A 19,690-nucleotide genomic window follows, 5' to 3' on the forward strand; every position below is an offset into this window, starting at 1 on the left:
ATGAGGACAAGCAAAAGAAACAAACGTCAGCCTTTGCATGCTAAGACATATCCATTGAGATAGGTCCTGGCGAAGAGTTACCACGGCTTCGGTCAGTGTGATTTCACAGCCAGAGTCAGGAGATGCAAGTTCATCTCCAGGATCCCCCTCATGCTCCGACCCAGCAGAACTCTCTTCCTGGAAGCTTTCATCTTGGGATGGATCCCGCTCTGTGGCTCCTTGCTGGATGGTTAAAAAGTCCATGACTGCCATTTTCCCAGAAGGTTTCGATTTCTCATGTGTGGCATTTTGTGATAACTGAGGCGTGAATGAATTGTCTTCACCATCCAGTGGTTCTTCCTTTTTTGATTTCCTTGGATCTTTGTGAACCACTGGCTCATTCGCTGTCACTGATGCCTCACTATACACTGAAGAAACTGGGATGTTTTCCTTCATTTGCTTCCTTGTGAAATCCAAAACGTGGGTTTCTCCTTTTTTGGTCACGGTCTGCAAACATTTGTCTCCGACTTGATTAAATGAAGAGGGTCTATCTTCCTCATGAGCAATCGGCGTCCCTTGAACATTTTCTCTGTGTGATTTTCTTTCATTTATTTCCTGTGTCAGCTCCGTAGAATCTGGATGAGTTATATGTAGCGAACATTGTTTCTTCTCCTCTTGAAATTCCTTCGGGAAGATGAAAGCCTCTGTTGCATCTGCTTCAGTTGATGAAGACACATCTTCGGTTGGTGTTTGTGCTTTTGCTGATAGAGGAGGACTTGGGAAATCAACCTCTTCTTCAGATGCAATTGGGGCCCTTGGAAAATCTCCAGACTGGCAGGCACTATTATTGGCTCCACTTTGTAGAAGCCTCTTAGAGAGTTGTTTGTTCTGTAAGTCCTTTCTTTCTTTCTTTGTTTCTGCAACATCATATATCAAATTCTTCTTTGTATACTGTTCATGTATTTCTACTATTTGGAAATCCTCATTGTTATTCAGTGAACTGGTGTAATCCTTCCTTTTCTTGGACTCATTAGATCTCATTCCTGGACATGGGGTTCCTAACCCTAATTCATCCAACATATCTTCTGAAGCACCATCCGTTAATGTCTTGTTAGAATATGATTTCAACCCCTTTTTGGCTTCCTCCACTGTTGACATTAAAGGGTCGTGTACACTTTGCTCAAGAGCATTCGCATCCTTTTTGGTGAGAGTTTGTTTTTCAGGTTTTTTATTATTCAGAAGTGCACATACTTTGTTACCATCCTTTGATGTTACCAGATCTTTCAGAGCTGCATCCGACTTTTGTTTCCACGGTTGTGTGACGTCAAGTTCAAAGCTTTCCATTTTCTTTGCTGCGGTGTCCATTCCAGAGTCGTAGGGGTCAAACCGTGAATGGTCTCCGTAGACAATCTTCTTTTCGTCAGTAGAGGACAAGATGTTTCCATTGCTATGATCTACTCTCGGCTCATTTCTCAATGGAAAAGAATTATTTTGGAGGTCATCATGACCTTTTACCAACTGAGTCCTGGACAACTCCTGACACAGAGCCTCCTGATCTTGAATATCATCCATTTTTGTATTTGCTCCTGCTATGTCTTCCATCTGACACATCCCGTGCTCCTGGTTAGTAATCAACACTACCACTCTCTCCTCTCTGTATCTTTGCTCTCTTCTCCTCTGAGATTTTACTTCAGTTCTTGGTTCTTCTTTGTTGCGTGCATCATTAGCATGCACAGTCGGATGTTCAGCCTGATCTAGGCCAATAGCATCTTTGGTCCCGCATCGATTTTCTTCACGCCTGGTTCCCCCAATCGGCTGTTCGCGGTTTTCTTTTGGTACTTCTTTTTCTTGTTGATTCTCAGTGATGTTCATCTTCGACACAAACACACTCGTTTTCTCCTGCATTGGTCCCTTGCTAGGGTCTTTTTTCTCACTCTCCTTTGGAGTACCGTCTCCAAGGCTAGATGTATGTGTCTCTATAAAAACCCAGCGCTCTGACTCCTGCATTTCAATTGAGCAAGAAAAGTTAGCATGTAAACTGAATCAGACATACAGCTAAGTATCATTTTTCTGAAACATTGTAAGAAATGGTCAGACATTCCTTGCGCTTCTCATATTTTGTAGCATGGCCACATAGACAATAACATGACAGGGCTGTACCGAGTTGGTATTTGCAAAAGAACCATTGCTGCAAGACGAGGCCCGAGGCAGGATTTGGAGCTTACACCCTTGCCACTCACCGCTCATTCCTCAAACACAAAATGTGTAAAGTTTAATTTAGGAAAATATGATTCTTTTTCCAGTGTAAACCAATGCTGAAGAATGTCAAAACCCTGAATTTACAATTTCAAAGAGTGAATGACTGCATCATAGATATGAACCTTGTATGCAGCTAATCGAGGTCCAAATATGTAACATTTTCTCCCCATGAATATTTACATCCCGTCTGTGGTCGAAGTGATCAGAGGAAATGGGTAACATTGGCTTCCCATGAGTAAATACTGTGTGTGGCTGAGCAGTCAGGTGAATCTTACATAGAAACCAATATTTCTAAATCCCCTTTAAATTCGAATGGCAACAGGATCTTCAAGTAGCTCACGTGATCCATAACTACTGCATGTCTATGGGGGACCTTATTCAATCACGGGGGTTTCCAGGTTATACTCTAAAGGCTGAGCTATAGTAGCAAAGGCACTAGAGATAGATGCGATCAGCATGGTTGTCTCTTCTAGACATCTTCATGAGTGCCTCAACATTTATATTTCAATCTTTTTCATCAATGTTTGTTCTGAACTGTATTCTACAATATTTGCTTCTGGAAAAAACCTGCTTTATTTAAAGAAATCCAACCTTCATTCTCATTTTGAAAACAAATATATTTTATTACATTGTGACACCAGATATACCTCATTCAAGCAAATAAACGAACCAAATAATTCAGAAAAAAAAATTCTTTTGGGGATTTCAGATGAGTTTAGAAAATCAGCAAGTGAGCAATGTTTTTTTTTAAATAAAGGACAAACCACTACGGTTGGGCTGGGATACTTTCCAACAATGTGTTTTTTATTTATTTATAACGCGCTTAATTCCTGAGTTCTGTTTCTATCTGGGATGCGAACCTCTGTTGCTCTGCGTGGTCTTGCTTCCAAGATTAGCACGTTGCCCCTGTGCTATCCTCCGTTCACAATCATCATTCGTGTGTTCCAATACAAGTTATTTCAGTTCATTCAGTCCCATCTATCTTGTGTCTTCACCAATCTACCACCTAAATTAAATTGGTACAACCTCGGCCTAAAATCTGTAGGTGGACACAAAGTGTTTTGACCTTGGCAGGGCTGAGCAGTAAATCCATACAAGTATTAATGTCCCGGTCTCGAGAGGATAGCACAGGGGCAACATGCTTGCCTTGGAAGAAAGACAACACGGAGCAACACATGTTTGATCCCTGGGTCCGCGCTTAGAAACCTCTGGGTATTAAGCGTGTTATAAATAACCTATCATATCAGCTTCAGAACAGGTACACCTTCAGAAATATGTATGGCTGACGGGTTCTTCACTGGATGAGAGCCTTAATTCCCTGAAAGGTCTAGATCGTCTGTGTCTTCTCTATTGAAAACCATGTCTGCAATGGGGCCAAACTGACTCTCAATAATTCAAGAGTTCAAGCAAGACACTTCTCGTCGTAGCATATATCAAAGCTTGACTTTTAAATGAAGGGTTCACAATGGCCTCATCAAGGTTTACTTGCGATGACCAAATACGTGAAACATGTTTTTTACTTTGGGATGGGGGCTATGTGTTTTTGTATTTTTCCAAAAGTAATTGCTGAAAGAGAGTTTGAACCCGCCAAGTACATTAATTACAATGGGCCTTCTAGAGATTAAAGGCTCTGATGCCGTGGACAACCCATAAATCCTATACTTAGAAATCTGAAAGTGTACCTCTTCTGATGAAGGCTTTTAATACTGGGGATTTACTACTCGGCCCTTCAATGGCCCAAACTCAGTGTGTCGTCTGAAATGATCTGAGAGAAAAATTGTAGTTTACCTTTCTGTAAAGCAACTGTGAGAGATGATTGGGGTGAAGTCTCCCAACCCAGTGGTTATTGTTTTCCTTTTTTTTTTTAAAGAAAAATGTTTAATTGATGATTTTCTAAACTCACTTGAAATAAGGAACCGATTGTTTGTCAGAAAATAATAAAATAAACGTGTTTTATAAAACTGGACTTCTGTCAGTGAAGAAGTTTTCTATAAACAAATAATGTGACATACAGGTTTTGCGTCCCCACAGACTAAGACATGTGGGAAAAGAATAACATCTAAATGCTGATATGCTCCCACGTAATTCGAGAAGACTTCTCGGATATAGGACCATGATGAGGACATCTTTCCCTTTTAACTTTGCTTACACATCTCACAATTGATGGCCAATATACTAAGCTCATGTGACCGGTAACTGTCGGTTTGTCGCATATACTTTGAATAGTGCATGGAACTAGGTGTCATCACACTCCTCATTACAACCACTGCTCTATGTGCCTGATTCACTTTTCGAAGGGAGAGAAATGATTTAATACAATATCAACATAATGCTGTACATTTGGTGCATACATACGAATGGTCAATGAAGAGCAATAACTTGACGTTTAGGTCTAAACATTTCCCAACATGTTCTATTATTTTTGTATTATTGGTTTATACTTGCCTTCTTATAGTCTTTTCCTTATGGCTAAGACAAATGAAGGCCTATGGATAGAGATGTCTTATGGGAAGTATAGCTGAGAAAACAGCATTGATGTTCATCCATTTCTGGCCAAACCCCTTCATTTAAATTGTAACAAAGTGCACATTGTTTAGAGCCATCTGATGCACTGGCCAATGCCCTCCACAATAAACACATCACTGCTGTTCCCATGAAGGTGGCAAGAGTGTACAACCTGGTCCCATGAAAGCGCTTAACCCCCCTGCCTCAGCCAATCAGTAGTTCACTGCTTCATGAATATCACTGAATGGCATCAAGCGCAATTTGCTGATTATTGCAAACCAATCAGTGTACCTTCATCTCTCCAGGACATACTGGACATTCAGGTCTGCATTAGCGCTACTCTTGCCCACATCTTCTCCCTCTGCATCCTCCCTCAGGCTCCTCCCTGCACATCGTCCCTCAGGCTCCTCACTGCGCATCCTCCCTCAGGCTCCTCCCTCTGCATCCTCCCTCAGGCTCCTCCCTGCACATCCTCCCTCAGGCTCCTGAATAGTGCCTTCTTGACTTCAGTCCGGACGCAGATTTCCCAGAGGCGCAATTGCAAGATCTCCAAACACTCTGTTGCCCCTTAGATGCTGCTAGGGTTCACGGCACGTCAGTTTCAGTTAAATGTCAAGGAGTAAACTTTCGCTCACTGTACGTGGCATTGCACATCTTGAAATATGTATTTCCAAACAGTAAAAATCTGTAAAACTGAACCTGGCAATGCATTCAAATTGGCACACAAAAAGAACTGGCAGGTGTTTGGAGTGAGTACAAGGACATTTCTAAAATTAGCATTTAACTGCTTAGAATCCATCTGAAAAGAGGAAGATGGGTGTGCGTGCATTGGGTGAGCAGCGCCTCAGCCATACATTTCACTTCAAAATAAAAATGTTTCTGTGGGGACAAAGACAGGAATCTGAAATGATTCCCTAAATTGTGGGAAGAAGACGATATTTAAGAGCTCTGTAAAAATAAAAAAATATAATACCCGATCTTACTACTGATTATTTGAGTAGAAATGCTATCAATGATTCCAATGGTGCAGCCTGTCGTCCAATCAGCAGTTGTGTTTTGTGTCCAGAAGTTGGAGGGAAGCTGCGACTGTACATGGAGTGGATGGCTAACTTCATATAGGAGTCCAAGGAGCTGGTGTTTAAACTGATCTTGTTGAAATCTCCACTGGATTTGATAACCTGTTTCAAAGGTGTGGTGTGCTGATTTGCAAATGTGGTGGGAGCACTGGGCCTTTCCTTGTGCTTTCTCAACCCTTTTCAGGTTGGAATACAAGCCGATAAGCGAGGCTAGGTTGTGCATAGGACTATTCCTTATCCAGAATAACTTGGGAGCAGCTTACCACTTCTGGAAAACTCTGTTTCGCATCGCAAAACTCTTCCCAAAAAGACACAGTTCTACCCTCATCTCTCTGATGCTGTGCAAATGAAAATAATGCACTGATACCCAGGGCCTTTCTTACCCTCAAATGAAACCCTGAAAGCATTTCTGAACCGTGCACCCTTAATGTACTGCTGGACATATGCTCCTTGAATCATCCACTCTATGCACAGTAGTCCACAATTTTGTTATGGTTTTTTTGCACATTATTTCGAAATGTAATGCGGGGGAGACCCCCACACTCACCTCCACTCACCCCCCACCTTGATATATTCCCTAACCCAACTTTCTATCTATTTATTGAGAACGAAATGTGCAAGAAAGTCGGAAATTTCGATTTAAAAAATGTGGTGTGTTTGACCTCGTTATTTTGCAATTCTATTTTTTACAGGCAACACTAATTGCCCTCAATTGCATGAAGAATACAATATACTTTCTAGCATACTCAGGGCTTACTTATCGTTACAGCCATCTATTTGAATATTTATTTTCGACCAAGTAATAGATGTCAATCTTCTTGGTGCGATCATCTATAAATCAGAAGCTCATGTGACCTTGGAAGTCTTCTGGTGTTTCCTTTGCATCCATTCCAGATCTAGAAGTAGATGAATGGGAGGGATCCCTGAACCGGCGCTGGAAGGGCATAGGATCCTTTGCTGCTATCGGAGCAGATCGAGAAAAACTGCCAATTATAAATACCCAAAGGCCTGGAATCACTTCCCTGAATGACCCAAGTTTTGGCCTTGATCCTGAGAGGTATATCCAACTTGGCTCTATGCACCATACATGATCATATTGACTCACAGTCTTAGGGAAGAACTAACATGCCGAAGGGCCATGCTGCTATGCAGATCCATTTTACATAGTGTTATTGCATGTGAACTGTAGGCAAAAAATATGATTTGTAGAGGTAAAGTGATGCTACAATTGGATGACCTCAGATGACCTCTTATCTGCTTACGATTTGCCTCTTCAACTAATTGCACATGATTACATCTTTCTCTGCAGAGGATCATATACAGTATTGGTGGTTTGCTTAAAAAAGGACATTTATTCTAAAATAAACGTCCAATAAAAACGGCACAAAAGACTTTTGCACTTTTGCTGAATGAGTATTGAGCAAAGAGGGTGAGTGCTTTTCAGCTGTTTCTGTTTTTTTGCCACTTGGAACCAAATCTCAGGCAGGCAGCATCCAGGATGTTGGAACCTCCAAGAGAGGAGTAATGTGTGGGTTGTAGAGGTGGACTAGGGTTATGAAGTCTTGGTGGAGAAGTGAAGGGGGATTGTGGGAAAAGTATGCATGGAGAGAGTTTTGGCTGGCGCACGTGAAGACTTTATTGAGGTAGAAGGAGGTAGGGATCATGGGGGTTTCCCTGCATTTGTTTCCTTCAAGCTAATTATTTTTGTACTGCAATCATCCTTAAAAGAGAATTTTCAGATATGGCAAAATCATTTTGTGCCAATCATTCAAAATATTCACCTACATCTGGAAATTGCCATCACTTTAATTGTCAAAGTTGTCATAGTCAAAGCTGCCAGGGTTTAAACTCCAGGCTTCCGCGGTCTTCCGCACGTGGAGGTTTATCCACTTTTGCAGTGAACCCCTGAGACTGGCTCAAGGAGAAACAAGGCCAGCTCACCCAGAGAACAGTGATGCAGGTGCACCTTTCAGCACAAGGGAATTCTTCTGAAATTCAATTAATGTGATCATATTGGTTGATAAGATCAAGTTCCACAAAATGTCAATATAGCACATAATCAGCCATTTCACAACTTGCACAACATCTGGTGCTTGCACAGTGGAGGCCCCACTGATGCAGAGCAATAACGATGAAATAATAGTGAAAATGAAGTCCTAATGGTGCTGAAACATAGACAGGGATGATAGAAAATTGATGGATTTTGCACTATGATGCCAAACCAAAATTGGAAAAAGTTTGAAAGGCCACTATAGAGAAAGCCTTTTTATATTAAAATGTTTGAACTATTGACGCTTTATACAAAGTAAAATACCCCTTGCTAACTATTCTTAGAGAGGCACAGCTCCATCCTACTGATGAGGTTCAACCAGACCGAAACACGTGTCTGGGGTTGCTGTTGGGACTCTTGTTCAGAGGAGAATTGCCATAGCATTTCGGTGCTCGACTGCCCCAGGGCAGGACAAAGACTGATAAGTTTTAGATATTTCTCCTCTGTGAAAGATAGTGAGCTAAAGTCACTGGGTAAGGCTCTCGTAACCGGGACTAATGTCCGGCAGAGAGACTCCCAGGACCGCCCTTGTTTTTTTTAAATAAATTTAATTCCACCTAACTTGCTTACTTTCAGTCATTCAGCTGTTAACAGACACCATTATTTTCTATTGTGATCACAGTGCAAATCAAATATTTTCATTACCCATTTCTCCTTGGCACAGCTTTCAGTTCTCCAACAGTTTGACATATAGCTAATGAATCTAAAATGAAGTTTCTGTTGTTGGCTAGTGGTGCCATTTTGCCCTCCGACATGGCAAGTATGTGCAAGGTGTATGAAGTAGTGTTTTACAACTGGCCTGAGTAGGTCAGAAACCAGAAACAATGCGCTGGTGTGGATGACTTCAGCCCCCATTGTGAGTCACCGCTCACCAGCACTTACTTCACACACACTGAAATGACAGAAAAGTCTAGACATGTGTGTGGGAGGGAGGGGGGTGACGGGGCCAGTAATGGCCTGCCCGTGAGGGCTCAGGGACATTAGTGGCCTGCCCACACCTCATGTCAGTGAAATGGCTACTTTCTCCCGGGGCTCACTACAGGGTACTCATAGATATCTATTTTGGTTTAGGGAAAATTTAAGCTGCGAATCTTGTGCCTGCCTGCTTTCTTTAAAAAAAAAACTACACACCAAGATAGTGTCACAAAGAACAGTCAGGGGACTTATTCCATTTTCTATGTCCATGGTGGCCATGACGATGGAGCATGTGCAGGAGGCTGTGGAGACAAGGTAAGATGGGGAGTGCATTGCAGGACAGGGTGGAGCGGTTCTCTACTGAGTGCTGGAGGGAAAGGGGTGCAGAACATTGTTGGGTCGTTGCTATGTCTGAGTAGTTTACCTTTAAACTTAATTTCACAAGTATTCCTTTGGCTTTCTTCTTCTGCTAATAAAATATTTACTGGGGTTCCATAGCTCCTCCAATGCCTATCGAGTCTAACCATCAACATCCACCGGGAGCCTAATAAAAGTCTATAAAACAGTGCTCTAAATGTCCTTCTTGTCTTAATCTGCAGCATGTCTTGGAATTCCAGAACTGTGCCAGTTGTATAAAGCCTTTATTTAAGACTAACCCACCTTAATCCTCCATTGTGATTCTAGGAATCTCTTGATGAACATCAACATTCACCTACAGCTTCGGCTGCGATTACAGAAATGTACAATGGCATAATCCCTCGATGTAGCCCAAGTAGCAATGTGCAGCCAATATTTTAATTCCAACCATGAGCTAGTGACCTAGTGCTCTCTATACAGTGCAAACCTATCCTGAAACATTGGTTCCTTTCTGGGCTATAGCAGTAACCAGTAGCTTCCCCTGGGATTCCCTTCTAGCAAATGGTACTGTGCTATATCCACGGCGTGATGATACGTCACTTGGGGACTTGTACATCCAAAAGCAAAGGTTTCAGTTCACAGGATGTGAAATGACCTGTTTCTCGCATTGCAACCACCAGTTACCAGCTTTCTTGCAGGGTTCATACCCATAAACTTTCAGTTTACCCTTCCCCATTTAACGACAACACGCTTTCTACATTCCATAGCACCAACATATGTAGCCCTCTAAATTCCAATGAACTGTCCTTCCGGGGCTGGGGCAATTGCTTGGCTCACGTGGTACTAACCCAATGAAAACCTAAACCTGCTGTACTGGAACTGCTCGAAGGAACTCTCTTAATGCATCATTGCACGTCTAACCTCCAGCAGTCCCTGGTATCCATGAAAGAAGCCCACCTTCTACCTAGTGTTCCTCTTGCCCAACACAGCTTCCCAGCAGAGCTCTCAGGCCAGTGTGCTTCCACCCGGCCTCCCACTAATCACTGCCAATCTTCACTGCATGCAGCATTAGGGATTTCCGCCCCAGATCGAGCGTCTCCCTTGTTTGCGAGGATGCCCAATGCTGAAATGAATACATCAGCACAGGGCACCTTAAAGGATCCCTACAGTGTGAGAACCCTGGTCCCTGTTTCCTCTTGCATCCTTTTAAACCCATTGCTTTCATTTGAAGAGCTCTGCTTTGAAGTGTCACACTCTCGCCCAGTCTTTTATCAGCATCTCACTTGCACCTTAATATATTTTCTATTCATTTTGAGAACGAATGCAAGCAATCTTTTCTTCCAGCAGAGGGATTCCTGGCTGAACAGCCTGTAAAAGCCGAGCAGGACGGTCGATGCGGCTCATCACTTAAAGGTTTGGCGATTCTTCTTCTGGAGCATCTTAAACCAGTATCTTAGACTTCTCCGTCTGATGAAGGGACTTTACCCTTTATGGCTCAGTGATGAATTATTTGTCTTGGAATCACGTGATTTATGGAAGTCCACCACAAGAGGCAGGATCATAGAAAGTGGCCACCTCAACCATCCACTCACCACATGCAAGTGTACAACAAGAGGTGGCTTTATAATAGGTTTGTCCTGATTTCCATTAGAAATCATTGTCGACTTCACCCACTCCCGCAGTTAAGTTTAAAAGGGTTGTATTTTGGATAGACATGGAGCTGCTTTGGTACTTTGCATCTGTGCTGTCCCCATGGAAACTGTGATGTGAATGGCTAAAACAGGGTAGACTGACCAATAGGGAAACTGAAACAATGTCAGGGTTGAGTCAGTTTCAGTCAAGTGCCAGGTAGCAAAACTCTGACGTTTTTAGTCGCAACAGACTTTGAGTAAGTTAAAAACTGGACTCAAAGGTGAAGGCGGATTGTATGGTTGTTCTCAGCAAGCAGGTCAACATTAACTCAAAAATCTGGCAACATGGCTATAAGGTATTTCTTTGGGATTGCCTTAGAGAAAGGACATCTAAAAGAGATTGCATAAAAGATAAAGTGATGGATAGAAGAGAGAGAGAGAGAGATGGGGGAAGGGAGAGAGAGATAGAGAGAGAGAGAGAGAGAGAGAGAGAGAGAGAGAGAGAGAGAGAGAGAGAGAGAGAGAGAGAGAGAGAGAGAGAGAGAGAGAGAGAGAGAGAGAGAGAGGTGTCCACAGAAGAACAATCAATGGGTGATGCCAATAAATAATGTCTGGAAGAAAGAGCAAGAAGTATAAGAAAGTCAAGACTGGATACAAACAAAGTAAGAAGGAAAGCAAAACATAAGCTAGAAGAAAGATTGACAACCTCTGGAGAAGAGACTAGACTTTTGCGGTGCGTTAATGTCTCCATGGTTAACGGTGCAACCAGCTCAGCTTCCAAGTCTTCCATCTCTTCCTCCTCCTCGTCCTCCTCTTCCATTCCCTGATCCAGTGCATAGGCGAGGATCCCAAACGCCCCATAGAGAAGGAGAGAAAGGAGAGAGAAAGACACCAGCATCTGTAAGTTGCTCAGCCCCAACTCCACAAAGAGCCTTCCACAGTGGCACTGCGTTTTCAAGTCCTTAAACAGGTACACGTCAACATACAAAAGATGTTGCACGTCTGAATTTTAGATGCTTGCTAGGGGTATTGTTGTTTTGGATAGTTTTTCCACAACTGCCTCCGACTCATTATGCACCAAACATAGATTGGGTGATGGTAGAAACAGAGGTTTTGGAAGTTTGTTCTCTCATTTTGAAGAGGCAGAACCAGACTTTCCAAGCACAGGAAGTTTGCGAGAGCACCGTTAGTTCAGGAAGGTGCTAGAACGGCAAAAGGGGACCTTTTAGAAATCCAACTAGGCCCCCAATTGTATTTCATCGTTAGCAGTTCTGTAGCGAATGACGTTGAGCCTGAGGCAGTGGTAAGCTTGGAAGCCCCAAAGAGCAGAACGTTTGTTAAGCGTTTGGGCCTGGCATGAAACAAGAGCATGCAGCCTGGAGAGCATGCACTGTAGACTAGGGACCAAGCATCTGAAAAGGAATCTTGCAGGAACAGAAAGGAACGTGTAATGTTCACTGTGCTAATGGAGCCACAGAGGCAAATCCCTGCTGGTTTCATACTTTCTATACAGAAGGAAGCCTTTAATTAGACTCATCCTCCCACATACAGGGAAATGTACCTTACATAAGACACATACTTATGTTCTTCTAACATTTCACGCAATTGACTTAACCATCATGCAATTAAGTCAATTTCATTTCCATGTAATGATTTTGGCCATTTTCATGTATGTGGGGTCGGTGCCTTCAGTTTGCTTCTGATGTCCTGGCGCGTACACCAATGGAAATCATGGCCAGCCATGGCTTGCAGGTTCCAATCTATGGGTTTCGAAGATCTTCTCTCAGCAGAATCCATGCAATCCCCTACCACATCCACGAGGTTTGTATTTCCATGATGAGTCTTTCTTCAAAAGCTTACATGCTGAAGGACACGGTTCCCATGGAAGCCACAGCGGCCCCCATGTAAACCCCAACGCTCTCATGCCAATTCCTAAATCCTCTATCCTTATGCCAATGTGCATTCATAGAGCGTGCACGCTCACACTCAAGGCTTCCTTGTTATCGCTGAAGCTTCCATGCAACTCTAATTGACGAGCTTTCATGCAGGTTCCATGCAATCTCACTAAGATTCATGTCTTTCGTGCTTTTGTCCGTGCCTTCCATGCTATTACCGCTTGCATAGGTTACGTGAAAGGCACGTAACCAGGCTCCCAGAGCCATTCTAATGATTTATGCAGCATGGCAATGATTTGCGAGTACTCAAAACCAGAGAGATTGTGAGATCTAAGACTAGCCCACAGCACTGCTTTGAATGATGGCAGTGATCAGAGGTTAGAGCAGAATTCTTTGAATGGTTCCCGCTGCTGCTATCACCACTGAATTCTCGGATGCTAATGTTACACGGGGCCACAATTACCCTCCGATCCGCCAAGAATTCTTTGGCCTGGTGCTTGACCCAAAGACGTTATTTTGTTACAAATTAAAAGTACAATTTATTGCAAGAAGTGAGTTTTCAACTGGTAAAATGCACAGCCATTAACATTAAATGTAAAAAGAGGAAGGGGTATTTGCGTCATGAAAAAGGCAATCTACAAAACAATATTTGTCACAACTTTCTAGAAACTGTTGAAAGCTAATCTCATGGGTTACAACATATGCACTTTTAGAGTTGAAACTGGAGAAAATAAAATCATACATCTTCGCAGATTGCACACACCCTAATTGGGTTCCGATACTGTGGACAGCTTGGAGTTGAATGACACAGGGGGCCAGACATATACTTAGGCACTGACATGCTAAAATATTGCAGCACACAGACATTGCCTAATACATGTATGAACATGATATCATAGATTAATAGAGAGGTTTAATAAATTAAGGCCTTTTAGGAGGGTATGTCCTTTCTGTCATTAAGTATAAGAGTGTTATTATTGTGGGGCCGAGTAGTAAACAACAGGTCTAATAAAAAGCAAAAGAAAAATTAATTTAATACACACATTAGCCAATCAGGGACATTATTAGACCACCATTGACAGAGGTATGTTGCTCAAGATGGCCAGCACTGAAACTGTTGTCTGCTTCATAGAAATAGAAAGAAGGCTGGTACTGAACGTCCAGGCCAATGGACCTCAACAGCAAGTGGTCTGCCAAGAATCATCAGGGGACTGAGATCTGTTGCCAGATACCACAATAAAGTGTTAAGCAAATAAAGGTCTTTGGTACTGCTAGTCACAGAACAACTATTGGAAATGAGGTACAGTTCCCCATTTCCAGAACATGGAGCGTGTTCCACTTAGCATGTAATTTTTCTTGACCAGCAGACCAGGAGCAACAAACAATCTTAACATATGTAACAAGAAATATATTCTCTGAGATAAGGCCCTGCAATGCCATAATAGCAACAATATCACCCTGTGAAATAGCAGTCCTGCTCTCAGGTTTGAGTTTACCTTTCTTTGGTGTAATGCATGTATGATTGTATTCCCCAAGTACAAGATTGTCTGGGTCTAGTGGCTAAAACAGGGATGCAATTGTAATGGGGAGGTGAGAAAGGTGCACACAAAGAATACGCCATGTGTCAGTCTGCGTTATTTCGTACTGACCTCAGTGAGCCGCTCTGGCGTGCCCTGTGGTGACTCCTCATGTTTAGGTGAGGAAGAGGTGGGCGAGGAAGGCAGCCTCTTTTCCCGGTTCTTTTCCCTCTCCCGATGCACCAGCTTGCTGTTAGGCTCCTTTAGTGTCCTCTTCAGCTCGTTGATGCTGGCTTGGTGTTTCAGCAGCACATCCTGTGATTTGTCTAAAAACTTTGGGGTAAGAAGGGGGAGATGATGTGAGGATGATAGAACCCAAGCACCAAACTGAAGTGGTGCAGTGGTAGACCCAGGAACAGTTCACAGAATGCAAACCCGAAAGACATACAGAGATTGGGATGGAGCTACTCACAGACCATCATGAAAGTCACAGTCTACAATGGGGTGCGAACGAGTGCGAATGAGTTTTCCAAGCAACCCATCGAGAGAAGCCATCAAGATGATAGGAATGCAATGGAAGGCCTCTGTCTTTGAGATGGAAAGGATGCAAACCAAGGACGATCTGGAAAACTGATTGGCCGGGATCACAGATGTGGGTGGATGGAGGTGTGGTGGGGGATCACAGATGAGTGTGGATGGGAGGTGTGGCCGAGCATCACAGATGGGTGCGGATGTGAAGTGTTGAGGGGGATGACTGATGGGCGTGGGTGGGAAGTGTTGAGGGCGATCACACGTGGGTGCAGACAGGAGGTTCTAAATGGGGGTTCACATATGAATGTGGATGGGAGATGTGGAGGGAGGTGTTGGTTAAGGAACAAGTCCATATTATATAGGATGACTGAGGAGTGGAGGACACTATACATGATGGCGGGTTAGGTGGTGAGTATACGCAAAGGATAGAAAGAAGTTAAGTCGGATGGTCTTCAAATAAACCAATGTCAAACATGCATCACATCACAAGACATGGGTTGCAGGGTAAAGAGTGAAAATAAATCTAATCATGAGAAATATTCGTAAATGAGTGTACAATATCAAATGAGTATTTGAGTTCTCTGTTGGACGCATGGGTCTAGTATACATGCTCACCTATCTACTAATATCCTGAGCTGGCATAGATCTCTGAGTGTAGATCATTTAATGGCACTTCTTCAGCTGGGCACAGGCTGCTTTGTAGGCAATGGCCCTTAACTCTACTGATGATTACCTTTTCCCCCTGAGCACCCCAGATAATGTTTCCACCAGACACATGGCAGTGGTGTAGAGACACAAGTTGTGGCCGCTTTAATACCACCATCCTGCTCGGACGCAGAGGCTGATGTCTCATAGCAGGCCACTCGCTGACTCCCTAATTTATCTCTAAACCCAGGAACCAAACTGCTGATATCTAATATGTAACTAGCGCCTAGACACCCCTGGGTTGAGCGTGCACCTACAAGTGTCTAAATAAATACATAAAATAATACAGATACCTGCAATCAAGACCTTAATGATAATTGATAAGCGACCGCACTTTGGATCTCCCAACTCAGCATGAGTGCAAGGCAGGGCATAGGCATTGGTTGATAACCATTTGTCATAAAGAAGGCATGGTATGTAATACATTAGTTGGAAGAGCATTGTCATAAACTACCCCATTAGGGCATTACTTGTTCATCCAGTCGAGCATAGATAGTCTGGTTGGTCAAGGCCATGCGATAGTGATATCTTTGAGGGATACAGATTAAATATTATGAGTGCTGAAATAAGGTTGAAAACAGAGAGTTTTCCATATTTATTGGAACAGCAGACACTTCCTCTGGATACATATGTTTGGAGTGAGGGGAACCTTTTTTTAATGCCTTTTGGTTTGATGTTTGCAAAAGGACTTTATACTTGAGAGCACGGCAGTCGCTATAGACCCCAATTCAAATCGGCAAAGCCTCTGGTTCGAACTCTCAAAAGAGAAAAGACTCCACATAGTGAACATTACAAGGCACCATTTTGGAAAGGGCCAGGGTGGAGTGTCTGGTATTCCATTAAACACACAGGACAGGTGGAGGTGGTTTTCGGTGCATGCATGCATAAGGAAAAGAAGCGTGCAGTAGGAGGAGATGCATCTCCGCGGACAGACGTTAAATACCTCCTGCTTGTGCCGCGGCGTGGTTTCCTGCTCCGACTGGCAGCGGATAGGGATTTAAAATAAGCAGTGGGGGATCAATGTGATGTTACGACAATTGTAGCCTGGCCATTTACTCCTAGGGAGGGTTCCGGAATTATTCTTGCTGCCTGTTTTACTTTATAAACGTAGCAAAATGTATCAGTCTAGACTCCGGCAGAGGGAACTTCCGCCCAGCAGTGCAAGGTTAGGATTTCAGCATTGCGACTGATTCATCAGCAGTAGGTCAATTGGTGTTCTTGGGACAGCTGTTCTTATATTATACCCCATGCAGCAGTGTGAGCATCACCATAGCAAAGCCTTCTAAAACACTTAGCAACATTCAGATACAAAAAAAGAGTATTTTCCACACTTAAGAATTGATAATTAGCATAGTTGACTTCACAGGGAGTGACTTTGCATGGCTTATGACATTAGGCGCGTTACATGATTTTGCATAACATACTCCCAGACAATGAAGAGATGGGCATTATGACAAAATATGACCCCTGACACAGATGACATCAATTTAAAGACGATAACTGGGATTGTGAATGTCATACTCTGCACGGAACCTACGTATAAATGAGTGACAGTTTTAAGTGGAACTCATGACATTTTTAGAAAAGGATTACAGATACTGGGCCTCATTATAAGGGTGGCGGTAGGCGTGCTGGTAAATACCCCAGAGTCAGTTTTTTACAGGCACCCGGCAATGGGGATGTACGGACCCGGTAATTCCCCTTTGCCGGGTGCCGGTAATAATTACCCCCATGGCAATGGGGAGGCAGGTAGCACCGGCCCCGTTAATAACGGTGCTGGCGCTACCGTGTAGCATTGCTTGTGGGTGCCATTCCGCCTGGCAGGTCGGACCTGCCGGGCTCACAGACCCCTGCAGGCAGACCTCGTAGTTTGCCGGTCCGGTAACAATGATACCGGCAAGCTTACCGGTACCATTGTTACCGGACCGGCAACCTTGTAATGAGGCCCACTGTTTTAGCAAGTTGAGCTGTGTCAGAGCACAGGCTCAGTACCAGCATTTAACCCTGTGATTCCCTGTTTCATGCTGAGTCCCCTTGAGTAAAGAATCTTAGCACCCCACCACCCAGTGCTTTAAGTGCGGTAAGAAATTCAGGGGGGCACTAATTTGGGGGTGTGGCTTCAATGATGGGTGTGGCCTGAAAGTGCACACACCATAGTAAAGTACACAAACACATCTGCAAATGTATGTAACCATTTATATATTTGTATGCATACCTTACTATGGTTTGTGTACTTTTCAAGCCATCTTTATTTTTTAAACATAGAAATATGCTACATATTTCTATGTTTATGAAAGAAGGTAATGTACCACACTTAGATGGACTGCTGGGAACACTAATATGTCATTCTTAGACGGAAGGTTGGGGTAGGAAATGTTATTGCTCCTAACCATACTAAAAACTCACCTTCCTCCATACTCGCCCTCAAACACTGAACCAAACACAACAATACCTCTACTGCACCACAAACTGCATGTACTTCACAACACGCAACATGAAACCAAATCATACATACCCAGAACTCAACATCAAATGACGGCTACCAACCGAAAATGCACCAACGCTCAGTGAGCAGTTTCTTTAAACTGAAGCTGCCAACAGCCCATCAAAGCTACCTTGCTCTTCTCCCTCTCAACCCAACTAACAAACAACCAACCCCTTCCCATTGCAGATCCGCCAGAGCGCCAAGCGACCACGCAAGTGGCGAAATTGCACGGTACAAGAACCTTTAACATAACATAACATAACTAAATGACCAAACTTCGAACTACCATGAGCGAATGCAATGCAATGAACAGTTTACTAAAAATGGATGTCATATAAAGAGCGGTCAAACATAACTGCAATACCTATGACTGCAATCAGTTGCTCCAGAGGTAGATAGTAGTGTATATACACTGCTCACTTCACCTTTAATGCAGCATTATGATCACCATATACGTTGGCTGAGTCTCCCCACCAACTTTGGTCATTATTTTTGTTTGTGCATTTTTATAGCGCTACGAACCCACAGGTATCTGAGTGCTGCTTATTTCCCACGGTGTGTGGTGCTCATTTATCGACCTCGGAAGCATGAAAGGCTGAGTTTGGCCCTGCCAGGATTCGAATCTGTGTCAGCAGGCTCTGCAAGGATGTCAAAGTGAGCACTTTACTCGCTGTGCTACTCAGTGATAGAAGAAATCCCACATAATCCAGTATCAACAAATACAACTGCAGCATGTACTATTACAGTACTAGACATCAGTGCCAAAATGCAATGTGCCTGCAGTTGTATAGTAATGTCCTTCTCCTTTAATGTAGCATAATGTTTTTCATGTACATTCAGGCTATATGGGAAAGAGAAGAAACATGTGAGAAGTGAGTGATGAAGGAAACCAAAGATGGGTAGAGGAAGAGTGGTAACAAAAAGACTGGTGAGATGGGCAGAGATATTGGCAAGGGGGCAAGAATGGGGAAGGAGGGAAAAGAGGAGCAATAGGTGCGCATGTTTGCGTAATTTTCGAGACAACTTTTATAAACATAGAAATATGCAACATATTTCTATGTTTATAAAAGATGGCTTGAAAAGTACACAATAAAGCCATCTTTTATAAAGCTTTGAGGACGGACAAAACCTAAGGCGTCTTTGTCCTGCCACAAAGCTTTATAAAAGATTGCTTGAATTGTGTACTTTTCAAGCCATCTTTTATAAACATAGATATATGTTACATCTTTTATAAAGCTTTGCCAATGGACAAAGACGCGTTAGGCACGGTGGTCTGTGCTCTGCTCTGCAGAGCAGATTAGATTGCCATGCCTGAGGTGTCTTTGACCCTCAGCGAACCTGGGGCTCCATGATCTAATATATCAGCCCCAAGTTCGCAGAGGGTCAGTGACCTGGGGAGGGGAAACAAAGGGACCATACTTCCTCTTGTGACCCCACACTCGAGGGGTCACAAGAGGAAGTCACAGTGACTGACAGAAGTGTCAGCCAGCCACATTGTCACTGAAACTGCAACTTCCAGTTTCAGCTATGCTGTGGCTGGTTGGCACTTCTTTCAGTCACAGCTTGCCTAACATAAAAATGGCTTGCGCATCTCCCATCACAGCTACGCCCGTGGTGGGATAATGTGTCCCGCCATGGCGTGGTGGGACCGGGGGGTCCTGGCAGGGCCCCAGCAGGGCCCAAGTTTTTGGAGACTTCCGGGACAGACCCAGGTTGCCCCGTCCACTTAAAGCACTGCCGCTACCCAAAATGCAAAATGAAATGACAACTTATATTTTCCATTCA

At 43.4% G+C, this 19,690-nt stretch overlaps 1 protein-coding gene across 12 annotated transcripts in view; it reads right to left on the reverse strand.

Moving 5' to 3' along the window:
• EPB41L1 (erythrocyte membrane protein band 4.1 like 1) overlaps positions 1-19,690 on the reverse strand; it is a 694,213-nt gene that overhangs the window by 81,367 nt on the left and 593,156 nt on the right. For 3 of the 12 annotated variants that reach the window (XM_069652316.1, XM_069652317.1, XM_069652318.1), the window contains 4 exons: positions 16,364-16,399; positions 14,317-14,517; positions 11,479-11,595; positions 82-1,980 (listed from right to left, as the gene is read on the reverse strand). In XM_069652316.1, the coding sequence (XP_069508417.1) occupies positions 82-1,980; positions 11,479-11,595; positions 14,317-14,517; positions 16,364-16,399 (2,253 nt within the window). The remainder of the gene's footprint in view (positions 1-81; positions 1,981-11,478; positions 11,596-14,316; positions 14,518-16,363; positions 16,400-19,690) is intronic. The other 9 variants (XM_069652327.1, XM_069652322.1, XM_069652321.1 and 6 more) reach the window with 5 other exon arrangements.

Source organism: Ambystoma mexicanum, chromosome 3p, assembly GCF_040938575.1.
Source record: "Ambystoma mexicanum isolate Mex_15411 chromosome 3p, UKY_AmexF1_1, whole genome shotgun sequence".
Taxonomy (NCBI): domain Eukaryota; kingdom Metazoa; phylum Chordata; class Amphibia; order Caudata; family Ambystomatidae; genus Ambystoma; species Ambystoma mexicanum.